The sequence below is a fragment of the Monodelphis domestica genome, chromosome 2 (genome assembly GCF_027887165.1).
Source record: "Monodelphis domestica isolate mMonDom1 chromosome 2, mMonDom1.pri, whole genome shotgun sequence".
NCBI lineage: Eukaryota > Metazoa > Chordata > Mammalia > Didelphimorphia > Didelphidae > Monodelphis > Monodelphis domestica.
This window is the reverse complement of record NC_077228.1, coordinates 112,680,885-112,704,300: the sequence shown is the minus strand read 5'-3', so window position 1 is coordinate 112,704,300 and position 23,416 is coordinate 112,680,885. Positions and strand designations below refer to the sequence as shown.

At 36.4% G+C, this 23,416-nt stretch overlaps 1 protein-coding gene across 16 annotated transcripts in view; it reads right to left on the bottom strand.

Annotated features, from left to right (window-relative positions):
- LOC103093588 (zona pellucida sperm-binding protein 3 receptor-like) overlaps window positions 1–23,416 on the bottom strand; it is a 58,190-nt gene that overhangs the window by 13,388 nt on the left and 21,386 nt on the right. For all 16 annotated transcript variants that reach the window (XM_056815854.1, XM_056815858.1, XM_056815855.1 and 13 more), the window contains exons 5-7: window positions 20,211–20,405; window positions 15,017–15,199; window positions 3,571–3,621 (exon numbers count right to left, since the gene is read on the bottom strand). In XM_056815854.1, the coding sequence (XP_056671832.1) occupies window positions 3,571–3,621; window positions 15,017–15,199; window positions 20,211–20,405 (429 nt within the window). The remainder of the gene's footprint in view (window positions 1–3,570; window positions 3,622–15,016; window positions 15,200–20,210; window positions 20,406–23,416) is intronic.

The window sequence follows — 23,416 nt, the reverse complement described above, 5'->3', positions numbered from 1 at the left end:
TATTAGCAAAGATGATAAAGTCTGCAGATGCCACAGGAGAAAAGGCACCCTGATGCACTCTTGGTGGAGCTAAATGCTTACTGACTGACTGACATCAGCTTTATTAGCACTGATCCATACTGAGCTTGAATTTCTCTAAAGCTCATTGGTCTTTATCCTGTAAACTTCTGTCAAGTAAGGTCTCCCCTGTTCCATTCCTGTGCAGTTCATTAAAAAATCAAAACAAAAATCTTTTACATTTGTCTTACGTAATCTAATTTTGTTCATTTTTGCCTATTCTTAGCTCTTAATCCCACCCTATCCTCAATTTTAAATCTTCTAAAATGTGATTAATGTCTTCTCTGTCTTTATAGTCATCTACCTCTATCTATCTATCTATCTATCTATCTATCTATCTATCTATCTATCTATCTATCTATCTATCTATCTATCTACCTATCTATCTACCTATCTATCTATGTCTTTACAGTCATCGAAATCCATATGTTTTTAGAGTCATTGATATACTTGTGTGTATACATACATATATATATATATATATATGTAAATTGACACAGATGTTGTACAACAGCATTCCACTGGAGACCTCACTCATTCCAGGTTCATATTGATCCAAAAACTCATATTGTTTGGACATAGTGATTCAACCAGTTTCCTATCCACCTTTTTGTGCCAAAATGCAGGCCATTTTTCTCCTCCTTGAACTGACATAGTTGAAAAGCAATGAGGCAGTTTTTGGTTGGGGAGTCAGAGAGTGGTGAGGGAATTGGAGACTGTCCAGAAAGGAGCCCCACAGATAGCTACCAATTAGGGAATTAGAAGCATGATGTTAATTACTGTTTTCTAGCACCTGGGTAAGTATTAATTGCTCATCCAAGAATTGGGAGAAAATCTCAGAGAAGACTGCTTCAAACCACAATCAAGCACCTACAGATGACCAGGAACCCAGACTTCTTTAGCCAACAGTATGTATTTAAGGCTTTAAGGCTTCTGTTCTGTGCTGGAGATGTCAGGGGATCAATAAAGACTGTGATTCAAGATATATAAAAAGTGAGAAAACTTACAGTGAACACCATTGATTGTGCTATATGGGGTTTGGGGAAGCAATCAATAACTATGTATGCAAAAAACACAGCAAAAAGGAAAGGAAAAAGCAGAAGGGCTGAAGGAATGCCTTTCTACTCTCCAGCATTTTGGAGAATAAAAGGTTTTTATGAAGAACAAAAAAAAAATCTAAAAAGTATATATATTTCAAGGAGGCAGAAAAGAATCAACATATTTTAAAGAGTTTGGACTATAGGAGAATGTGTTACAGAAGAAGAAAGTCCAAAATGTCATGGAACTGAAAAGTTGGAAAGAACCTCCAACATTATCAACCAAGCCATCAACCAATTAAAGTATTTATTAAATACCTACTTTGTGCCAGCACTGTTAGGTTTATTTATTCCAGCCCCTGCCCAAAGCATGGATTTCTTCTCAAGCATCTGACAAATGGTCTCTACTTGACCTCCAATGAGAGAAAAAAAGCTCTATCTCCCCAAATATCTTTGTATGCTGCCTTATACATAGTAGAAGATGAATGAATGAACCTACTGGAGGTCCCTCTGCTAATACTAGAATATCTACTCAACTCGATTTGGCTTGCTGATAATTTTATTATTCAAAAGTTAAAGGAAGCAATAGGGGGCTGCTGACATTCTGAACTTCATTTTGACCAACAAGAAGGAACTGGCAACTTGCTGGTATGTGAGTACTAAAAATGGGAACCCTGGGGAAAAGTAGATATGTTATCTTAAGAGTTTTTAAAACATAAAGAAGGGAAATGCTTAATATAGTTTGATGTATATTTACATTTTATGAGAGCTTTTTTTTTAAAGTTTAGGGACAAAGAATGTGGGTGTACGGCTTAAGACTCTGAAAGAGAAGCCAACTTAATGAGGATGGGAGAGAGATGAATTATAATTACATTGTGCCATCCTGCCTTTTATAATTACACCATGAAATCAATCTTGGTCTCCTTGTGTTGGTTTATGATACTCCTCTGGTACCTGAGGTAAACGTCCACCAAAGCCCTGCCCTTGTCCTTCTCATGATTTTACCTCCCTCCAAAGCTTCAATTCAGTTTATTTATGGAGATGATTCCTAAACCTACATGTTGATCTTAAATTTTCCTGCATTCAAGTCCTTCATTTCCATTTCTTGTTGGAGAACATCAGTTACATGTACTGCCCTCACCTCCAACCCAATATATCTCCTGATGTTCTTGCTAGATTTATTATGGCAATGTTCAAAGTGGTCACTAGGTGGCAGCATGTTTCCACCAAGAACAGTCATGCCACACTAACTGCCTTTCCTTAGTACATAAAAGTCATTTAATAAATATTTGCTAGGCTGAATTTCAACAGTATTGTTAGACCGATTCTTAGATTTCAACAAGGTTCCTGGATATGACAGAGCTGGACTTGATGGTAGAACGGTTGGCTAGATTCTTAACTGATTGATTTCTATCAACCTGGAAAATGGGGTTCTAGTGAACTCCAGTGGTTCTACAGTTTATTTAAAACGTTTATCATTGACTTAGCGTAACATAAGATGATGTGCTTATCACATCTGAGGATGCCGCAAAACCAGGAGGAATATCTAGTATGCTAAAGCCAATCTCAACAAGACCGACTGGTAATCCAAATTAGGGGGGATATAAGAAAAGTCCTGTGTTTGGGTTTTTTAAAAAATCAATTCTCCAAGTACAACAGGAGGGCAATATAGCTAGAGAGCAATTCATGGGAAAATGGCTTTGATGTTTTACTGGCTACGCTTAATCTAATTTAAAAGTATGCTGGAAGTAAAAAATTTAATTGCACTGTGAGGCCACAGTAATAGAAATATATCTGTCCTTTGATGTTTCATTGGAAGATAGAAATGACCTCAACTCCTTGACAGCAGAGATTATCTTTTGTCTTTTTTTTATCCCCAGCAACTAACTTAGTGTCTGGCCCATAGTAAATGCTTAATAAGAATTTATTGATTGATTCAAGGCTAAAACAGTAGGCTAGAAGCTCTGTCAGTTCTAATCAAGTTGGGAGCCATTGGACCAAAAACCTGGCAACCAAAGGACCAATCTAACTATGTTTGAAAGTATAATGAGATAAGGTTAATAAACAAATGAGATTACTTTGCCACAAGGTTATATGTATATATATTTTCAAAATATATATATATGTATGTATATATTTCTAGAGTAATTAAAAACTATTTACTAAGGTAGGCTGCAGTAGTGATTTGTATTAATAGAAGAAGGCCTCACATCAGTGAAGTCATAACTATTTTGAAGTGCTGAAGAGACATCCAGGACAAAGGAGGTTGGCCTACTGTATCAAGTCAGTTCTAGGTACCAAAATTTAAAATAGACGTTGACAAAATGGAGATCATCTTAAAGTGGGCAACCCCAATGGCAAGCCATCTTGTTTTAAAACATAAGCTCAAAAAAGAACTCCTCGTTCACAAATACTTAGAAGAGAAAAAAGAAAGGCAAATTAAAGCATGGCATCTTAAGTCTCATAAAATACTCACTGGTAGTAGTGGTGGTAGAGGTTGTAGCCCCAACAGTGGTAGGCTTAACATCTAAGAGAAAAAAAAAATAAAATCAGTCAAGATGTGATGTTTTGCCCCTTTTCTGTATATTCCCTACATTGGTGATTTTGCCTATTTTCATGGGTTCAATTATCAACTCTATGTAGATAACCACAAAATCTACATATCTAGTCCTAAGTTTTCTTGAGTGAGAATGTTTGACGAAGCTATTGAGAAAGCTGGTGAATCTCTAGAGCAGCTAAAAAATTGGGATGATGATTAACGTGCACCTTCCCTTCAGACTACCACATGGGTGAGTGAAAAGGCTGACTCTTTTTCCTGGCTTTCTGGAGGGATTGTCCTCCTCTCTAGAGAGGCCCCCATCTTGGAAGAGGCTTCATGGCTGGAGCTCTTGCTTTATTCATCATTGGGCTGAGGACTAATTAGCCCTGCCTGGGTTGATCCAGGGGCCAGAGTAAAATACTTAGTGCTTAGGCTAGATATTTTACCCTATTCTCTTTCTGATTTTTCTTACTTTCACCCTTTCTCCTTTTGAACATTAAACTACCATAAAAAGTTATTCTGACTTGCATAATTAATTTTGGCGACCACATTTCTCATAAATTTAGTCTAACCTTTAATTTTTAACCTTTACAGAAGGAATATGGAAGATACAGGAAAGATTGCTAAATACCGAAAGGAAGCACCAAGCTTATTTCAAAATATTATAGATGTGGAAGACAGAAGACATGTGAGTTGCACGCATTGGACTAGGTAGATGCCAAGGTGCTTTCTAACTTTCAGATTCTGATTTTATGGAGATTGTGAGTATAATCAGTTCACAAAGAGAAAAGCTTTATAAAGGAGAAGATGAGTCTCCAGTGAGCTTGCTATGAGACAAAGTCACACCATCCTGGAGGCATTTATAGATGAAACTGGAAGAACCACAATGGAAGCAAAATGGAATGGATTTGCCAGCTTTTCTATAGAATATAAAGTCCCTTGAGGGTGCAGACTCTTTACTTTTTTCCCTCAGGACCTAGAATAATTACTTTAATGATTTGTAGTAGAACCACCACGAAGGGGCTCTTAATAACTTAGCATCTATTATTGTGTGTTATGTGAGGATATGGAAATGGTACCTAAGATGATGAAGTCAGGAACACTGGATAAATGTGACCAAATAATATGTAGAGAAGAAATCTGGGCAGGAGACAGTTTTTAAAGGTACTCAGAGATCAATTTTCAATATATCACAGTAGCTTTTGATACTGTTAATCACTCTCTTCCTGGGTAAAGTTTTTTTTCATTGTTTTCTGTGACGGTTCTCTGGGGCTCTCCTCCTCCCTCTCTAATGGCTCTTTCTCAGTCTCCTTCTCCTGTGCATCATCCTCTTTCTGCACCTCAAGTATCTCTTGAGTCTTCTTTTCTCTGTACATTTTCTACTTTGGGGATCTTGTCTATTCCCATGGATTCAATTATCACCTCTATGTATATGACCACAAAATCTATGTATTCAGCCCTAAGATCTCTCTTGAATCCAAGTTCTACCTTTTCAGTCACTGGTGGACATCTCTACTTGACACCATCACAAACTCCACACATTTAAAATGGAATTCATAGCCTTCTCACTGATGTGATGCAGTAGAAAAAGGAGTCAGAGGACCTGGATTCAAATCCTGCCTCTGGCATTTACTACCTCAGCAACTTTGGGCAAGTAATTTAACCTCCATGGCCTCAAGTTTCATTTTTTAAATTAGGGAGATGAACTAGATGGCCTCTAAGGTCCCTTTCTGCTCTAGATCTATGATCTCATGATAATTCTCATTCCTCATGTTCACTTTCCCATTTCTCTTGAAGGCACCACCATCATTCCCAAAGTCACTTAGGTTTAAAATACTGAAGTTAAATGGAATTCAACAGATTTACTTAAAAAAAAAATTAAGTGCCAATTATGTGAAAGGTGGGAAGTAGCATAATACAGAGGAAAGAGAAGTAGGAGTCAAGGTCTGTTTCTAGCACACGCTTTATGATGCTAGCTGTGTGAGCCCAAATAAATAAATGAATATCAGTGCTTCTAGGGAACTCTTAAAAAAGATTCCATCTTAGAATCAATACTGTATGTTGGTTCCAAGGCAGAAGAGCAGTAAGGGTTAGGCAATGGGGGTTAAATCACTTGCTCAGGGTCACACAGCTAGGAAGTGTCTGAGGTCAAATTTGAACCCAGAACTTCTCATCTTTAGGTCTGGTTCTCAATCCACTGAGTCAACAAGCTGCCTCCCACATAACTCTTTAAGACTTGATATTATAGGTAAGTCATTAGTCTAGGATTCTATAAAATTAAAACAATTCTTCCAACTTTGTTCTTATTGTTCCAGTGAAATTTGTGTACTAGCTTTTCTGTAGTCTTGCTATGTTATCTCCCACTTCCATTTATTCATGAAGACTTTCAGGATTCTTATGAGATAAAGATTTCAAAGCTAACCACCTCCCTTCTTAAAGTCTTCACTGACTTGTGTGACAGAAATGTTTTTCTATCAATTTTTCCTATGACATTTTGGGTCTTTTTTTGTTCCAACCACTTCTTATCATATGATTTACTTGCCTATCTACACATATACCATATGCTCTCTAGTTTCTGACACCAAGAGAATGTAAATTATATATTTTTTTGTCTTTGTATATATGTGCCAGTTTTCTTACAACTTTCCAACATTTGTCATTTTTTTCTTTGCCATAGGTATGAGGTGGAATCTCAGTTACTTTAATTTTTATTTCTCTAATTATTAATGATTTGGAGCATTTAAAAATGAGGTGGTAGTTGATAGTTTGGGATTTTCTTCCTTTGAAAACCAATTATTCATATCCTTTGTCCATTTATCTATTGAGGAATGGCTCTGAGTCTTAAAAATAATATGAGATGGCTAAAATTTACATAGTATTTAATATTAAAGAATGCTTTCAAATATTATCTCATTTGATATTCCCAGAAACCCTGAGAGGTAGGTACTATTATACCCATTTTACAATTGAGGAAACCGAGGCAGAGAGTAACAAAATGATTTGCCCAGGAGCACATAACTAGTAAGTGTCTGAGGCAGTCTTTGAACTTAGGTATATCTATCCCCTAGTGCAACTAGGTGGTACATTGGTTAGAGTGCTGGCCCTGGAGTCAGGAAGATTCTTTGTGAGTTCAAATCTGGCTCACGGTTTGCCCTGTTTGCCTCAGGTTTCTCATCTGTAAAATGAAATGGAAAAGGAAAACAGCAAACTACTCCAGGATCTTTGCCAAGAAAACCCCAAATGAGGCCATTGAAGAGTTGAATATTACTGAAACAACTCAATAACAACAACTACCTGACTCTGAGCCTATCATGCTATTCATCGCACTTCCTGGTTGCTGAAGCAGTTCCTTATATGCCTTAGATATGAGATCTTGATCAGAGAAACTTGGTGGCAAAGTTTTTTTTTTTACTCTCAGTAACCTCTTTCCTCTCTAATTTTATATAAAGTTATAAATATATAATACATATCTGCAAACTACAATTTTATCAGTTAATTTGCATTAATTTTATATGTACAAAATTTAAAAATTTTATATGATCAAAATTGTGGTGGGCAGCTTGTTTAATGGACCTATTACCATAGTGGAAATATACATACATGCAAATCTACATATACACACACACATAAATGCACACATGTACACACATATCAAGACATGGAAAGATAATGCGAGGTGCTTAAAATTTAAAGACTGCAGCCTGTAGAAGACAACAGGCTAGCTTGCAGTCGGTTGGCTTAGTAATAAATTCAGTAATTCCCAAATCCTCTCCATTGCGAACATCTAGCCCTTCACAGAAGTATTCTCCAACTGATAAGATAGAGCTACTAAACGTGAAACATCAAGATCTTAAAAGAACCACAATTTCAGGAGAGCAAAATATCAAGAGAAAGATGCATGGTAGGTTGCAGTAGGCTACAATCTGTTTTGAATAATCAGTTGGGCACAAGACATTGGGCCTTAAAGACATTGCGGATGTCCGAATAGCTTGAACGCTTCCCTTGTATCCAAGAAATACCAAAAGAATCAGAGGACATCTGTAGTTTGTTGGATAGATTCTCACAAGATTTAAGGAACTAGCATGAGGAAGCATCATATAGGATAAGAGGGCAAGGGTTATTTGTAAATTAGGGTAGTATTATCTCTACTGATGAGTTCATGGATTTAGTGAAGCATTAAAGTATATGCACAGGGGGCAGCAGTATATTGTGAGCCAGCCTTGGAGATGGGAGGTCCTGGATTCAAATCTAGCCTCAGACACTTCCTAGCTGTGTGACCCTGGGCAAATCACTTAATCCCAATTGCTGGATCCTTACTGCTCTTCTGTCTTAGAACCACTACAAACTATTGATTCTAAGACAGAAGGTAAGGGTTTGAAAAAATAAAGTATATGCACATACATAATGGGGTGATAGAGTTAGCTCCCTTATTAGTCTTCTATCAATAGACCATTTCCAGGAATTAGTTTATCAGATAAACCTTGTTACCTTGAAAAGTACAATGAACATCTCTAAGGAGACGTGACGAAAAGGTAAAAACATTTCAGTTGGTGAAGTAGAAAAATGGAAGGAATCAGGTAAGTTATTAGGGTAGCAAGGGGCTCTAGCTAGCATAAGATGAATAAGTCCAGTGTTTGGAGAGGTATGGTACTAGCCTGCCTGATGGGGCACAGCTGATCCTCAGAGAACATGGTAATATCCAACCATCTTTCTCTCCACACTGAGCCTACCAAGGCCAGCAAGGCTTGACTGTTGTCATGTATAAGAAGGAAAAAAAGACTCCAAAAATAGGATGAAAAGGGATGTTTAATAGAGAAAAAAAATATCTTCACTCTAGCAAGCTCCTGCTCTCCCCCTAAGCTCCAGACCAAAGCCAGCTCAAAAGTCACTCCCAGCGTGGGATTGGTCCATTTATAGACCAATCCCATGCCAGGACATCAAAAGAATGGAACCCTGGGGAGAGCAGGGAATGCTAGGGGATGTAGTCCTCCAGCATACAGTTTTTCAAAACACACATTCTTAGAGGACGTGATGGTGCATCATTTTGTCAAGTCCTGTGCCTTATCTTCCCAGAAGAGAAGTTGAGTGGAAAGCAATGAAAAATAAGTAACGGGGGCAGCTGGGTGGTGTAAAAATGGAGACTTGAATCCAGGACTTCAATCCCCAGAAGTCCTTGCTCCACTTCCCCAGAATGCTTTGTAATCTCACTGAATTCTCACCTGGGCTGAGAGCAAATTATGATTTAAAGGGTCTTTGCCGTAGGCGGGCTTTCTTTTCTTTCCTGTTTCCTCTTGCAAGCAGACACAGCTCTTTTCATAATGTAGGTGAGGTTGTCTAGGCCAGAGGCCTAGACACGTGTTTTCTTATTCTGTATTTTCTTTAATCCTTAACCTTTAATAAACCTCTAAACATATAATACTCCTAGCAGAGAGAAACTAATTTCTACCTGCCTAAGTTTCCCCAAATTTTAATCTTTACAGTGGCTCAGTGGATTGAGAGCTAGGCCTGGAGATAGAAGGTCCTGGGTTCAAACATAGCCTCAGACATTTCCTAGCTGGGTGATCCTGGGCAAGTCACTTAAATCCTATTGTCTAGTCCTTACTGCTCTTCTGCCTTAGAACCAATTCACACTATTTATTCTAAGATGGAAGGTAAGAGTTTTTTTAAAAATAAAAGTAAAAATTAAGCACCAATTTCATGTCAGAGAGATCAGGAAATCAGTCAGTAGGAGTGTAAAGAAGCACAGAAGAAACCACAGGTGAAAGTGAGAACAGGAAGGCAGAGGCAGGAAACCCCTTTGCACAGATGTTCAATGAGAGGAAGGGAGTATCTGAGGGCCTGGAAAGAACCTTGAAGATTGCTCACAGGACACTGGAAACAGCCTGATTTTTATTCATCCAAGTCTATCACTACTTGCTAGAAGGAAACATCTTTATCTCCTACTTTCTGGTACACTCTACTTTCTTCAGACTTTATTTATTTATTTAAAAAGCCCTCCTTTTTGTCTCAGAATCAATTCTGTGTATTGGTTCCCAAAGCAGAAGAGCTATAAGGGCTAGGCAATGGGGGCTAAGCGACTTGCCTGGGGTAATACATCCAGGAAGTGTCTGAGGTCAGATGTGAACCCAGGACCTTCCCTCTCCAGGCCTGATTCTCAATTCACTGAGCCAGCACAATACTAGAAGACTTTAGGTCTTCTCAAATTTTGACAGATTTAATAGAAAGTTAAAAGAGAAAATATAGACAAACAAATTTCTAGAGAATCTAAGCATATAGTTGTGATGTCTTCCAAACTGGAAATGCCAGAGAATATGCATATTTTTCAGCATCACCCAGAACATTCACAAAAATTAACTATGTATCATGGTAAAGAACTATTGTAAATAAGTATAAAGAGATAGAAATGCCAAACATATACCTAAAGAAAAGCAAAACTCTTAGACCGGATGTATTCATGGGAAAATACTATCAAATTTTAAAAGAACAATACCAATAATACACAAGTAATTCTCAGAAGTGGAGAAAAAAAGCATTCTACTAGACTCCTTTTATGAGACAAATATAGTCCTAACACCTAAACTCAGAATGGATAAACCAAAGAGAATCTTTGGATCACTATATTAATGAATATCTGAATTGATAAATTCAAACATTATCCTGTCAAAAAGGCTACAGCAATTCACCTAGGAAATTACTCATTAAGGTCATTTCATTAAGGTCAATTCAGATTTATACCAGGGAGACATCTGGAAAAACAAAAGATCTGTAACATCAAGGGAAATGAAGAAAATAAGTAGGTTATGAGTAATGAGTAAAATCTTTAAGATCCTAGCATTATGCTTTGTATTTTAAAGGTGCTGAATTGAAATGTTTACAAATTTATTAGCATCATTATTAAGATATTTCCCAGCTATGTGACCCTAGGCAAGTCATTTAACCCCCATTGCCTAACCCTTACCACCTTCTGCTTTAGAATCAATAAACAGAATTAATAAACTAGGACAGAAGGCAAGGGTTTAAATAAAAATAAATGAAAAAAATAAAATTGTTATCAGTAAGACAGAATACTAGATTTGGAGTCAGAATACCTGGATTTGATATTTACCAGCTTTGTTATTCATAAACTATGGCCTTGAGAACCTATCTTAGCTACTCTGAACCTCACTAAGTCTTATCTCTAAAATGGGTTTGTCAACAGTATTTATAGAACCCCATGTTTGCCCCTGTCTCTTGGGAATTTTCTTTAAGGAAGTCCCAAACTGACTTTGTCTTAGACCGAACAATGAACTACCAAGCATTCATTAAGTGTCCTGAATAGGAGTGATAGAAATCTACCCTTTTTGTCTTAGAAGTTTCCTCCATTGTACCAGAGATCCCTTCCCCTGAAGACTAGCACTTGGCTGAAACCATCTTTTTGTATCCATTGTAGGAAGGCCACTCCCTGATACCCCAGCTTCTGGCTACAGCCTCTTTTCCAAGCCTGCTTGAAACCAATCAGTGTAGGTTTTCCACCCTTAATTTCCTCAAAGGTATACAAGACCCCTATATTCTATTATTCTTTGGAGAATCATCTTTGGCAGTGCATTCTCTCAGAGACACTGTTCCCAGGGTCCCAGAGCTTTGGCTCTATGTGGTTTTTAGCTCTTGACTCTGTGATGTGGCTGAATATTGAACACTGTCTCTTATCCTGTTAAAGATTTGGTCTTTCTGACTATTTTACTTTAGTGGTTTTGTGCTTTTCCAAGTTGACAGGTTAAAGAGGAAAAGAAATGGTTTAGGACAAATATTTCTAAGGTGCTTTTCAGATCTCATACCTAAGATCTTAATTATAGCACAAAGGAAGTATTTTACAGCTCCTCCCTTCCTCTGTTAATTTATACTAAATTGAAAAGAACAATTCCCTCACCTTTGTACTACTATGCAAAAATAGTAGGAACATATTTGTACCCAGGCAAATATACATACATATTCTGTGTGAGGCTGTGGTCAGAGACTGGAATGCCAATGTAAATATGTCTGGGCAGTGACTTCCCACCAACACTACAACAAAACACTCGAGAATGGGCATTTAGCACCTCCCTCTCTATCAGAGGAAGAGGGCACAGGGTGTGAAACATTTCTCATATTATCAAATTCCATGAAAGTGTTGGTTAGTTTTTCTGAAGTGCTTTTCTCCTTCTTACCCCCTTTCTTTTATTTTTACAAGAAATGGCTCCCTGAGTAGGAGAGGAGAAGGGAGATATTGAGTCAGGGTTTCCTCTCTGAAGCATCATCTCTAGATACAAGAACCCAAAATGTATTGATGAAAATTAAAGAATAACAAAATCCAATCAACCAATCAACCACAAAAAAAAACAAAAGAATGCACATTTGCCAATGATTGCTGAGACTTAAGCTAAGAAACCTAATTGCAGAGATGGATCTAGAAGGAGTGGAAGAAGTCCTCTTTCTTACTGTATTGTGTTTTTTTTTTAACTTTCTTAGTGACAACTCTAAGACAGAAGGGCAAAGGTGAGGCAAATGGGGTTAAGTGATTTGTCTAGGGTCCCAATTCTAGAAAGTTCCCACTACAGTTTTGAAAGGCATTATGTGAGAGCAGAGAGAAGAACTTAATAGAGAATCTAATTAATTTGGAAATATTGGAAGGGAGCTTGTCTGAGCTCCATAAAATTTTACATGCTATTAAACATAATCTTGTCTTCCTTTATGTTCCCATATTTATTTGTAGTTCTTTGGAAGCCCTTAAATTTTGTGATACTCTTAATGTAAATAAACATACATATTAAAAGCGATTAAACGTTTTTTATTTTTATTATACATTATACATATATTAACTCTTATACAATTATAAACTCCTGGAAGGAAGCAACAATAGTAAGTGCTCAAGCATGTAATTTAAGAGGAAGGCAATCAACAACTGATGCTTACCAGTTGTAAAACTATGGGCAAGAACCTGAGCTTTTCTGAACATCAGTTTCTTTACATGTGAAATCGCGGAGGGGCTTAAAATCTCATTTAATGGGGGAATCCATAAGCAAGAAAATGTTCTCTACCAATGCAAACAGCAGTCAGCCTGGAGGACCTGTGGCCGAGTCAGTATTTGCTCTGGTTTTGAGGCTAGTTCCAATTATTACCCAATTACATAGCATGCTGCCTTTCACATGTAAAAGAATAACATTACTTTTTTAACAAATAAGAATTATTGAATTACTAAGAATAAAATTCTTTAAAATATTATATTACTAACCTCAAAGAGTTGCTGTAAGAATGGAACTTAAAAAAACAAAGAACCCTTACCTTCTGTCTTAGCATCAATTCTAAGTCAGAAGAGTGGCAAGGGCTAGGCAATTGAGGTCAAGTGACTTGCTCAGGGTCATACTAGGAAAGATGGTACTTTTAAAATTATGAAGCATATTTAGTTGTATATAATTTTAAGCATCGCCGTTATGAAGAATAGATTATATCACATTATAGAAATGTATATATATTAACTCACATTTATGTAAATAGGATCTATTATTATGTTTACAAGAAATATTTATTGAATAGAGTTATATTCTGGATAACAAAATGAGGAATACGTAAGTATGTGTGTTAGAGAAGATGTAAAAATATGTCTTCCTAGCTTTCATTACATTCTGATTAATTACAGACATTGAAAGAAAAAGCTTTGCTTTAAATTTTGTCACTTCCAACAAGAGTTCTAAATAGTTTCTGGGATGAGGGATTTTTAGCTGAAAACTTGGCTGAGCCTATCTCAAGAGATTTGTTAAGCCCATTCTAAGATGATAGGGAGTTTCATTTTTTTTTTCATTTTTTTAACTAATTAATTGACTCAGAATATTTTTCTATGGTTTCATGATTCATATTCTTTCCCTCTGATAGGGTGTTTCTTTCTTTAAAAAATTTTTTAATTAATTTTTTTTCATATTCTTTCCCTCCCTTCCTCCCACCCCCTCTCATAGCCAACAAGCAGTTCCACTGGGTTTTACATGTGTCACTGATCAAGAACTATTTCCATATTATTGATATTTGCACTAGGGTGATCGCTTAGAGTCTACATCCCCAACCATATCCCTCTCGACCCATGTGATCAAGTAGTTGTTTTTCTTCTGTATTTCTACTCCCACAGTTCTTCCTTTGGATGTGGATAGTGTTCTTTCTCATAAGCCTGATAGGGAGTTTCTAATTATCCTACTTTATAATATAATGCTAGCTGGAAAGGAAACGGAGGAGAAGGGGTGGTGAGACAATGGGAGAAATGAAAAGGAGAATGAAGCCAGAAAGATTCTAAAATCACCAATTTTCCTTTTTTTTCCCCCTTCCTTTCAAAAGACTTTCAGTCATTAATTTGGGGATGCAGCAGCGAAAAAGAAAGCAGCAGAGCCAAGCAGCACAGCGGTCCCATTGTCCACAGAGAATGAGCTGACTGATGTTTGAGGGGGTGGGTGCTGCTGGAATGGTTGCCCAAGATTCTGTGATGGAAAGGCTGCAGTAACTGAGAGTTAACAATAGCGAGCTACCTCCCATCTCGGGTACCATTGGGAGACGGTACTGCTGGGCCAAGTGAAGGCTGGTACAGAGACAGATCCCTGGGCCCCAGGATTAAGAGCTTTTGAAAGCCTTTTCAGCTGGTGAGACTCTCCACAGGTCTTTGCACTGTTTGAGATCCTGTAATTTCTAAAATGTGTCCTAGGCTTAGAACTCCTACCTTGAAGCCTTTTGCTACTTAGGGAAAGCAGGAAGTTGGTCCTGATTTGGGAATTAGAGAGTTTTCCTCTTATTTTTATTCTGTACCATGACATGTGTGTAGCCAGCCACAGGATACACGGCCTCTGTTTTATAAACTATAGAAGTTTATAGTGCTTTATAAGTTATAGAAGTTAGTGAGATTGAAGAAATCTTCCCAGATATGGAGTTGAGAGGGAGTCACAGAGAAAGTCATGTGTGGAAATTTTCATCATTTTAACATTAATTTCTTTATCCCTCAGCTAATTTTTCAATCTGCTCACCAACTCTAGACACTCAAGGAAGGAAGAAAAGGAGGAAGAAATGTATAATTTTTTCCCCCAAAGGATCACATTTGATCCTTAAAAAACCTGGGAAGGTGCTAATATGACCCTCCTTTAACAGATAAAGAAACTGAGGCAGACAAGTGACTTGCCCATAATCATATAGCTAGTAAAGGTTTGAAGCTAGATTTGCACTCAGGTCTTCCTAAAACCTCCAAATTGTAAAACTCAACGATGTACAAAAAGTAAAACAGCGTAATTACTGGAGCAAATTCTTCCCTTATCTCCATCCCAAGGAAGTCACAGAGTTTTTGCAGAAAATGAGAAAAATGAAATATTGTTTTTTTTCTTTCTGAAATGCTGATCCTTACCTTTTATACACTGCGGAATGTCAGGAATCCAGGTGTTGTTAGCACCACAGGAAATCATTTCCTTGCCTATCATGTTAAATCCAGGATTGCATTCCAAGATCACGGTTTCTTTATATGTATAAGATGACCTTCTTAGAGACTGAATGTATCCATTTGGGAGAAGTGGAGTTTCACAACGGACAACTGAAAATTAAATGAATCAAATCATTTTACATTTAAGTGGAGAAGGTATTGAAAAAAAATTTTTAAAGACTGAAAAGAACGCCTTAAAAACAATGATTTTTTTTTGTCTATTAAAAGTATATTCTACAGCCATCTTTTCATTTGCATCATTTTTGTTTTTATCATATTATAACATGAGGTTGCAGTATTGGGGCAAAAACGAACCACCCAAAATATTTTTAGACTGACGCATTCAATTGTAATGCAAACAAAGGACAAAAATTAATTTAAAAAATCTTAGTTGCCTCATTATTAATAAATACATAGAGGATATGGGAAATTGGAATGGTGGGTAGAAGAAGATATTTTCCAAAAAAATTCTACAAGTTATTTATAAACAAGGGAAAGTCAAGCTATTGATAGCATAATGTGGTGAAAGTGCATGGAAATTTGTAAAAACATGCACCCAGGCTCTGACTATATAAAAAGAATGATAAGATGTGATTATTACAGATGAAGCAGAAATTAGAAGAAACATTGTAAATAAAATTTTATTATGTAAAAATTATGTTTTTATCTTTTTAGTCATTTGTAAAATGGTTTATGGTTTTTATCTTGTTAAAAAAATGAAATGAATGAAAATTATTTAAGAGTTTACTATGTTCCACGTGTAATGCTAAGGATTAAGGAATATAAATGGAAAAAGGAGACAGTTCTGTCCTCCAGCCCTAATGAGGAGAAAACACATACATGTACACAAACACACACAGACATGGTGTGTTTATATTATATAATATATATATAACACATGTATATAATTTTATATTATAAATAGATAATATATGCACATCATTATCAATTGATCTTTGTTTATCCATCTCTCTATTGATTAGTCTATCTATTTTTCTATCTCTCCAACCATTCTCTATTTATTTAATCATTTTCTATTTCTCTCTCTCTTCTCTATCTATTGATTAATCTATCCATTTATGTCTCTCTAATCTCTCTATTTCTCTCTCTTTTCTCTGTCTATTGATTAGTCTATACATTTATCTGTCTCTATCCATCTCTCTCTCTCTCTCTCTATCTCTGTCTCTCTCTCTCTCTCAATGGTGGCAAGAAAGAGAATTATGGTCTAGGAAGTCACAATGACAGTGAGTAGAACCACCAGGCAGTGAATTACCACACTCATTCTAGAAGCAACGCTAGTGTTTATTTAATTACAGTTCTCATAGCAAAAGATGAGATATGTGGTGGGGGTAAAGGGGATCATGGTGGTGAAGAGGAATGAATGAATGAATGAATGAATGAATGAATGAATGAATGAATGAATGAATGAAAAAGAATCTATTAAGTGCTTACTATGCACTAAGCATTGCAATACAGTGCTGCTACCAAAGCAAAGATGGCCTGTGCCTCTAAGAAGGCCCATTTGAAGGCCACTAGCTGGTACAGCCATGGACTTGGGAGTCACGTAGACCTGAGCTTCAATTTGGCCTCAGACTCATACCTGCTGTGTGATCTTGGGGGCAAGTCACTTAGTGTCTCTGTTTGTCTCAGTTTCTTCATCGATAAATAATAATAGCACTAACTTCCCATAGTTGTGATGAGGATTAAATGAGATAATAGTTGTAAAGCACTTTACAAACTTTAAAATGCTAGCCATTATTTTTTTTATAATCCTTACCTTCCATCTTGGAATCAATACTGTGTATTGGCTCCAAGGCAGAAGAGCGGTAAGGGCTAGGCAATGGGAGTCAAGTGACTTGCTCATGATCGCCCAGCAAGGAAGTGGCTGAGTCCAGATTTGAACCCAGGACCTCCCATCTCTAGGCCTGGATCTCAATCCACTGAGCCACCCAGCTGCCCTCAATGTTAGCCATTATTATATTCTAAACAATATATACAGAACACTGGTCCCTTGACCAGAAAGTTACAGGGATGGCAACTATGGTCATAGGGTAGTAAGTAGATTGACAAAATCTCTATAAAAAGAGTTGATTTGAACCTGGTGAGTGGTTCTAGAAATAGTGGTGAGGGAAAAGAAAAAAAAAGCAATGATTTTCTGAGACAGACAGCCTTCAGGAGGGCACAAGTTTCTCAAGGGCAAGGCTGGTAGCAGTGGAGCCCAGTGAGTGTGAGTCTTCCTCCCAGGAATGTCCTCTCTAGTCTTTGGAATGTAGAGCAGACAGAAGGGCAGAAGATGAAGGATAACTTGAGAAAAGTCAAGGGCTTTCTAAAAGTTAAGAAGGCTATGTTATACAACATACCAGGGTCTACCATTCCAGCATCTTAAGCTAAAAAAAAGTGAGATTGGTCTGGTAGGACCTGTCCATAACCACACGACAGTGCCTTTTAATTGATCATTAGCTTTCCCTTTTAAATTTATATAAACTCTCTTGTAAAAAAATACATTCTGGATTCTGAGACTCAAAGTAAACCTTATTGGCTTCATATGCAGATACCATATTTTTCCTTTTAAAAAAATAGAGCCTTGTGTTCTTCTCTGGGAGTTTCCATAGTTAGTATAAAAATGCTCAGCAATGCTAGGATCATACAACTAATCCTAGAAGGGACCTAAGAGATGCTCTGTTCTCATCCTCTCATTTTTCTTGGAAGGAAATGGATATCTAGGATAGTAAGTAACTGGCCTAAAGTCTCACAAATACTAAGCATCAGAGGCAGGACTGGAACGCAAGTCCTCTTTAGCTCTGGAACCTGGGCTCTTCCCACTATACCAAACATAGCCACAAAGTTTTTGGTAGCCCGGGATGTAATTCATTTGGGACTGATGACTTAAACTCATTGAGCCAGGTCGATTCCATCTTACTATCTCCACTCTTATCTTAGGTTGTAATTCCTTCTCAGTTCTTTTTATTCTCTTTTCCAAATCCTGGTAGAGAAAACAGAAGCAAAATCATCTTTTGATGATGATGATGATGATAATTGTAATGCAGTGCCTAACACATAGTAAACTCTATGTAAATTTTAGTCATTATTATATTATCTACTATCACTATCCTGTCTGGCCTGAGGAACAAAGCTGTAAGGATAGCTCTGATGCTCTTATTTTCCTATTAATGTTAAAAATCCCTTTTGTTGTCCTTAGGGTTGGGTCACCAGCTTTGGCTCATTCTGAGCTTAGCACTCTTGACACTTTTCATATAGGACTGTGATATTTTATAGGTCCATGACACTTTCTTGGTATTCATTCTCCATTATTTACTTTTGTTTCTATCTTTCATATACCTCTTATTATTTAAAAAATGTTTTATCGATGCTTTCTATCCATAGAGCACAGTCCCTTCAGGATATTTCAGACACCCCTGAAATTTAGCCCTTCATTATGGCAGAAAAAAAATTAAGTTAAGCAAAAACAACCAATACAGTGGCTGCATGTGACTACCATACCTGTCTTGGAAAAAATCTGTTAGTCAATGAATTCATTATACATTCTCACTGGTCTCTCCTCTCCTATTTCTTCCTCAGGAGAATGAATTCTTTCAGAGTCTTTAGAATTTTTCTTTCCTTATAGATTTTCATCTTAATACTCTTCATGATCTACCCCGTCTTGTTTTAGTCTTTTGTTATGGACTTTTAATTTCTCAAGGTGGGGTGGGTGGGAGTAAGTAAACATCTTTTGGAATGTTTCCACTTTCCTCTTTTATAGGAAAAAGCCTGTAACTTATCTTCAAGAATTCAATGGTCCTCTTTTTTCTCTCATATTTTTCTACGCTCCAATCTTCTAATTAGGGTTCCTGCTTCCTCTTTAGATCCTTTTTTCTTTTTTTTTCTACCTGTAAGCTCTTTGGTTCCTTCAATGAGTAAGTCAATAAATTCCATTCAGCAAATTATTTAGTGTCTACTATGTACAGACTTGGAGAGTAGAAAGGTTTTCTTCCAACCCTTTCCCCTTTCTAACTATACTTTGTATATACACATCAATTATTCAACATTAGCAATATTGCTCTCTAAAGAACAGTGTAAAATTCTTCTTGCCCCATTAAGTGGCTCAGTGGAGAGCTGAGCCTGGAGATGGAAGGTCCTGGGTTCAAATGTGACTCCAGACACTTCCTAGCTTTGTGACCCTGAGCAAATCATCTAACCCCAATTAAGAGAAAGGTTTGATTGAATGGCTTTCATGACCTAAAATACAGAACTGCATGATATATATATATATATGTATACATATACATATATATGTAACTACCAGTATCTTCTCATATATAGAGCTAATACCTTCCCTTCTAAGGTTACCTTATATCTAAGGGTCAGAATTAGGGCCCTCAATATTGAATTAAAGACAAATAATAAGGGGATAAAATAAAATAAAAACATAATGAAGATTTTCTTCAAAGACATAAAGGCTTTGAAGGCCAGAATGGTGGGTATGCAGTTAAAAAATATAGAAGTGGAAGAAAAGTTGGCAGAAGAGAAGCAAAAACAAAAGTTATTTTAGAACACATGGCTTCTATTATAAGACCCAGAAGATAAGATGTACTGAGACAACTAAAGTATAATAATCATCCTAGAACTCAAATAACCTGAATATCTATTGCAGGAAACCAAATAAGATAGCATGTCTTAACTTATCTATTTCCTAATATCTAAAAATACATTTCATTTACTCTGTGAGAAGGTAAGCTCCTTAATAGGAACTATTTTATTTTGTTTTTTGTCTTCCCAATATCTAGCAGAGTCTGACAGATACTGGGCTCTTAGTAAATATTGTTTGAATTTATATATGTAGATGATATGAACCGATATGAACTCGGCTAGCATAAGGTAGGACTGATGATATCCTATTGATACAAGTATATTTAAAGAAAAGAGATTTGCAAAGAGAAATATATAAACCTATCTGTAATCTGTCTTCAAATATTTATAGGTGATCTTAAGAAGTATAGAAGCAGTAGTATTAACTTTTGAAACAATAAGTAACATAATTTTCTAGATATGTCTAAAAATCAGTATTTTTCTAATTTTCTTTTTATGTACATATAAATCAGTAAAACAAATCATTAAAAAAAACCTTTGCATTCAGGGGGAGGGTCACTCCATATTCCATCTTTCATATTCTCAGTAGTACAATGTATAACTTCATTTCCAATAAGGGAATATGTTGCATCACATCTGTATCTCACTACTGATCCATAAGTAAAAAAATCTTGATTGATTCCTGTGTGTTGTCCATTGTCAATAACTGGAGGTAGATCACAACGAATGGCTAAAAATCACACACAGAAAGAAAGATTGGTCAATAGTAGTTTGAATAAAGTTTCAGCTTCTTCAAAAAATTTCTCCTCCTTCCTTCCCTTTCTCTTTTATTCCCCTTTTCTCACCACCACCCAGAACCCTCAAAGCATTATCTATATCTATATCTATGTCTATATCAGAAAGGCTATCTCAGAGTCAATTCCCTCCCCTGATGCATGCATGAATCCTGCAGGGGTAAGCTACTTAACCTCTCACTATTCTGAGCAAATCTCTTAGATTATAAATATACAAATCAATAGACAACCTCATAAGGAGAGAAGCAAAAATGAGGAAAATTTCAAAAGAGAGGCTGTAACATATTATACTACTATATATTATATTGTGTGACATATTAATTACATCATATATTATGTTATATATTAATATATTATATATTATATGCTATTATAAAAATTATGCTATGAAGGAAAATGAAGATAAAATTCTGATAAGAAAATTTTACAGTTTTAGAGATTATGAAACAATAGAGGAAGGGAAAAAACCCCAGGATGTTTCAAAAAAGAAACAAAACTTTAGATAGATATGAAAATTGAAATAAGATCAGAAATTAGGGCTCTTAATATTGAATTAAAGACAAATAACAAGGGAACAAAAGACAGAATGACAGATATGCAACTAAAAAATACAGAAGTGGAAGAAAAATTGGCAGAAGGGAAGCAAAAACAAAGGTAATTTTTAGAACACACACATTTGACTATAAGACCCTGAAGATAAGACACTGAGACAACTAATAGTCATCCTAGTCAAGATAATAGTCATCCTAGGAATCAAATAAACTGAATGTCTACTCCAGGAAACCAAATAAGGTAACATGTCTTGAAAATTAAGCATAGATAATGTTAATCCCTACATATGTTCAGTACTCTTTGTACATTAGCCTCTACTCTCCAGTGGGCGAGCATAAATGAACCCACTATTTTGTGCTTTGGCGTTCAGGAATGGTCTCTTTTTCCTGCTCCAGGCACTCTACTGGTACTCCTCACCCTGACTCTCCCCAAATCTGCTGCAATAAGCATCAGACACCACTATGGTAGGGTATGTAGAACCAAAAAGTGAGGAATTTAAAAATTAGATGAATCGGGTTTCTGTTTACCTAGAGCAGCCCTGAGATTTCAAAATCTCCATGAAGTCTAAACTGCCCAGAACACTTGTCTTGCCCTACCTGACCCTGCTAGTACTGGTGACACTGATAGAAGTCAGTTAGAGAACTAAAGAACAGAGTGAATTGAAACAGAGTGGAGGAGGAGGTAGAGAGGGGCAGCATGTATGGCTCTAGCATGCCTTAATAGAAAGGAGACTGCTAGGGCTAGGGCTAATCCTATTCCTTTAGACACCACCTAGGGCAGTGAAAAAAGTAAATAACAAAGGTGGAGGAGGCTGATATAGCAATCCAGTCTAGTCCTTTGGGTATATGCACTATCAAAGGGGAAGTAGTTGCAAAGTAACTGACAAAAGAATATAACAGAAAAAAGGGCAAAACCACCAATGATTTCAACATAGAAGCTATTAAAATGAGAAGGTACAATGAATAACAAAAACATTGAAAGATTACAAACATCTATAAATATTACAGTTTAAAAAAAAAAGTTACACTAATGCCTAATGAAAGCATGGAACCAACCACAGATTGTCCCCAAATGGTTCAAAAAAGCAAATGAAATCTTAAGAAGTTAGAAGAGAAAATATTAGAATTTTTGTCTGCTACAGAAATAATTAGAACAATAGAAAAACTTGAAGCCACAGTGGTCTTTCCAAATAAGCAAAAGAAAGAATAAGAGATTTGAAATGCAAATATACTCACATGGAAAGTCTAGAAGAGAAGCAAGAGGTAATAATGCTAAAAGAACATATGGTCTTTATATAAGGAAAAGCTATTGATTTTGAAGACAGGATTTGGAGAAATAATTTAGAAATCATGCATCTCCTGGAATAATATTACAAATAAACAAAAAAAATCACCTCTGAATATCATAATATAAGAAAACTGGTTAGAACTTTTGTGTACAGAAAACAAAGCATCAGTTAATAACTGCATTCAGAAAATAAAAGAAAAACCTATGCTTCAAACTCTAAGACACATAACGCTTGCTTGAATTTAACATTTCCAATGAGGAACAACACTTTATTCAAGCATTCAGTAGAAAGGCTTCCAAATATAAAGGAAATGAAGTCCAAATTTCTGAAAGAGTATGCTCTAGTTACTAGAAGCCTCAGAATAGATCAGAATAATATATTCTGAAATGGAAAGGAGTTCAAGACATAACCTCCAAATAACACACTGTATAAACTTGAACCTAATCAGAAATGAAAAAAGATTTATGCTCAATAAGAAAAGAATTTAAAGCATTCTTATAAAAAAAAGATGTGAAAAAATAATTGGATTTGCCAACACGAGGTTAGAGTTAGAAACCTTTCCTTCTCTCCTTCACATTCTTCTCCACAATGACCTAGAAGATATGTCAAACAAATTTCAGATCAGGAAAACCAAGAAAAAAATCACAGCATTTTTTTTTCCAGTTTGGGGAAGCTTGGAAAGAGACAGAGAGATCTGTAGACTCTGGGTAGAAGTTGATCAGGAGCACAATGGAGCAGTAGTAGCATGGTGGCAGGAAGAAGCCTTATAGGATAGTGGCAGCAGTAGGGCTGGGGAGCAGCCCAGCTCCCAAGGATGGCAGAGGGAGAGTCATTAAGAGCAGGAACAGATGCCACATGACTGCTCTGTGGCTAATTACCCTGCTCAAGATCATAGTCTCAGGGCAGAGAGGAGCAGCTGTGTTGAGGGATCAGGGGTCCTACCTTAAAAGGAGCAAAGAACAAGTTCTTGAGAATTGATTCTGAGCCCAAGAGCAGAGGGGGCACTCAATTTTACCTTTAATTCTATACATAGGTGTGTAGTAGGACAAACCAGGGGGAAATCAGCACTGAACCTAAACCTACAGAACTTCCCAGAGAGTTAACTGT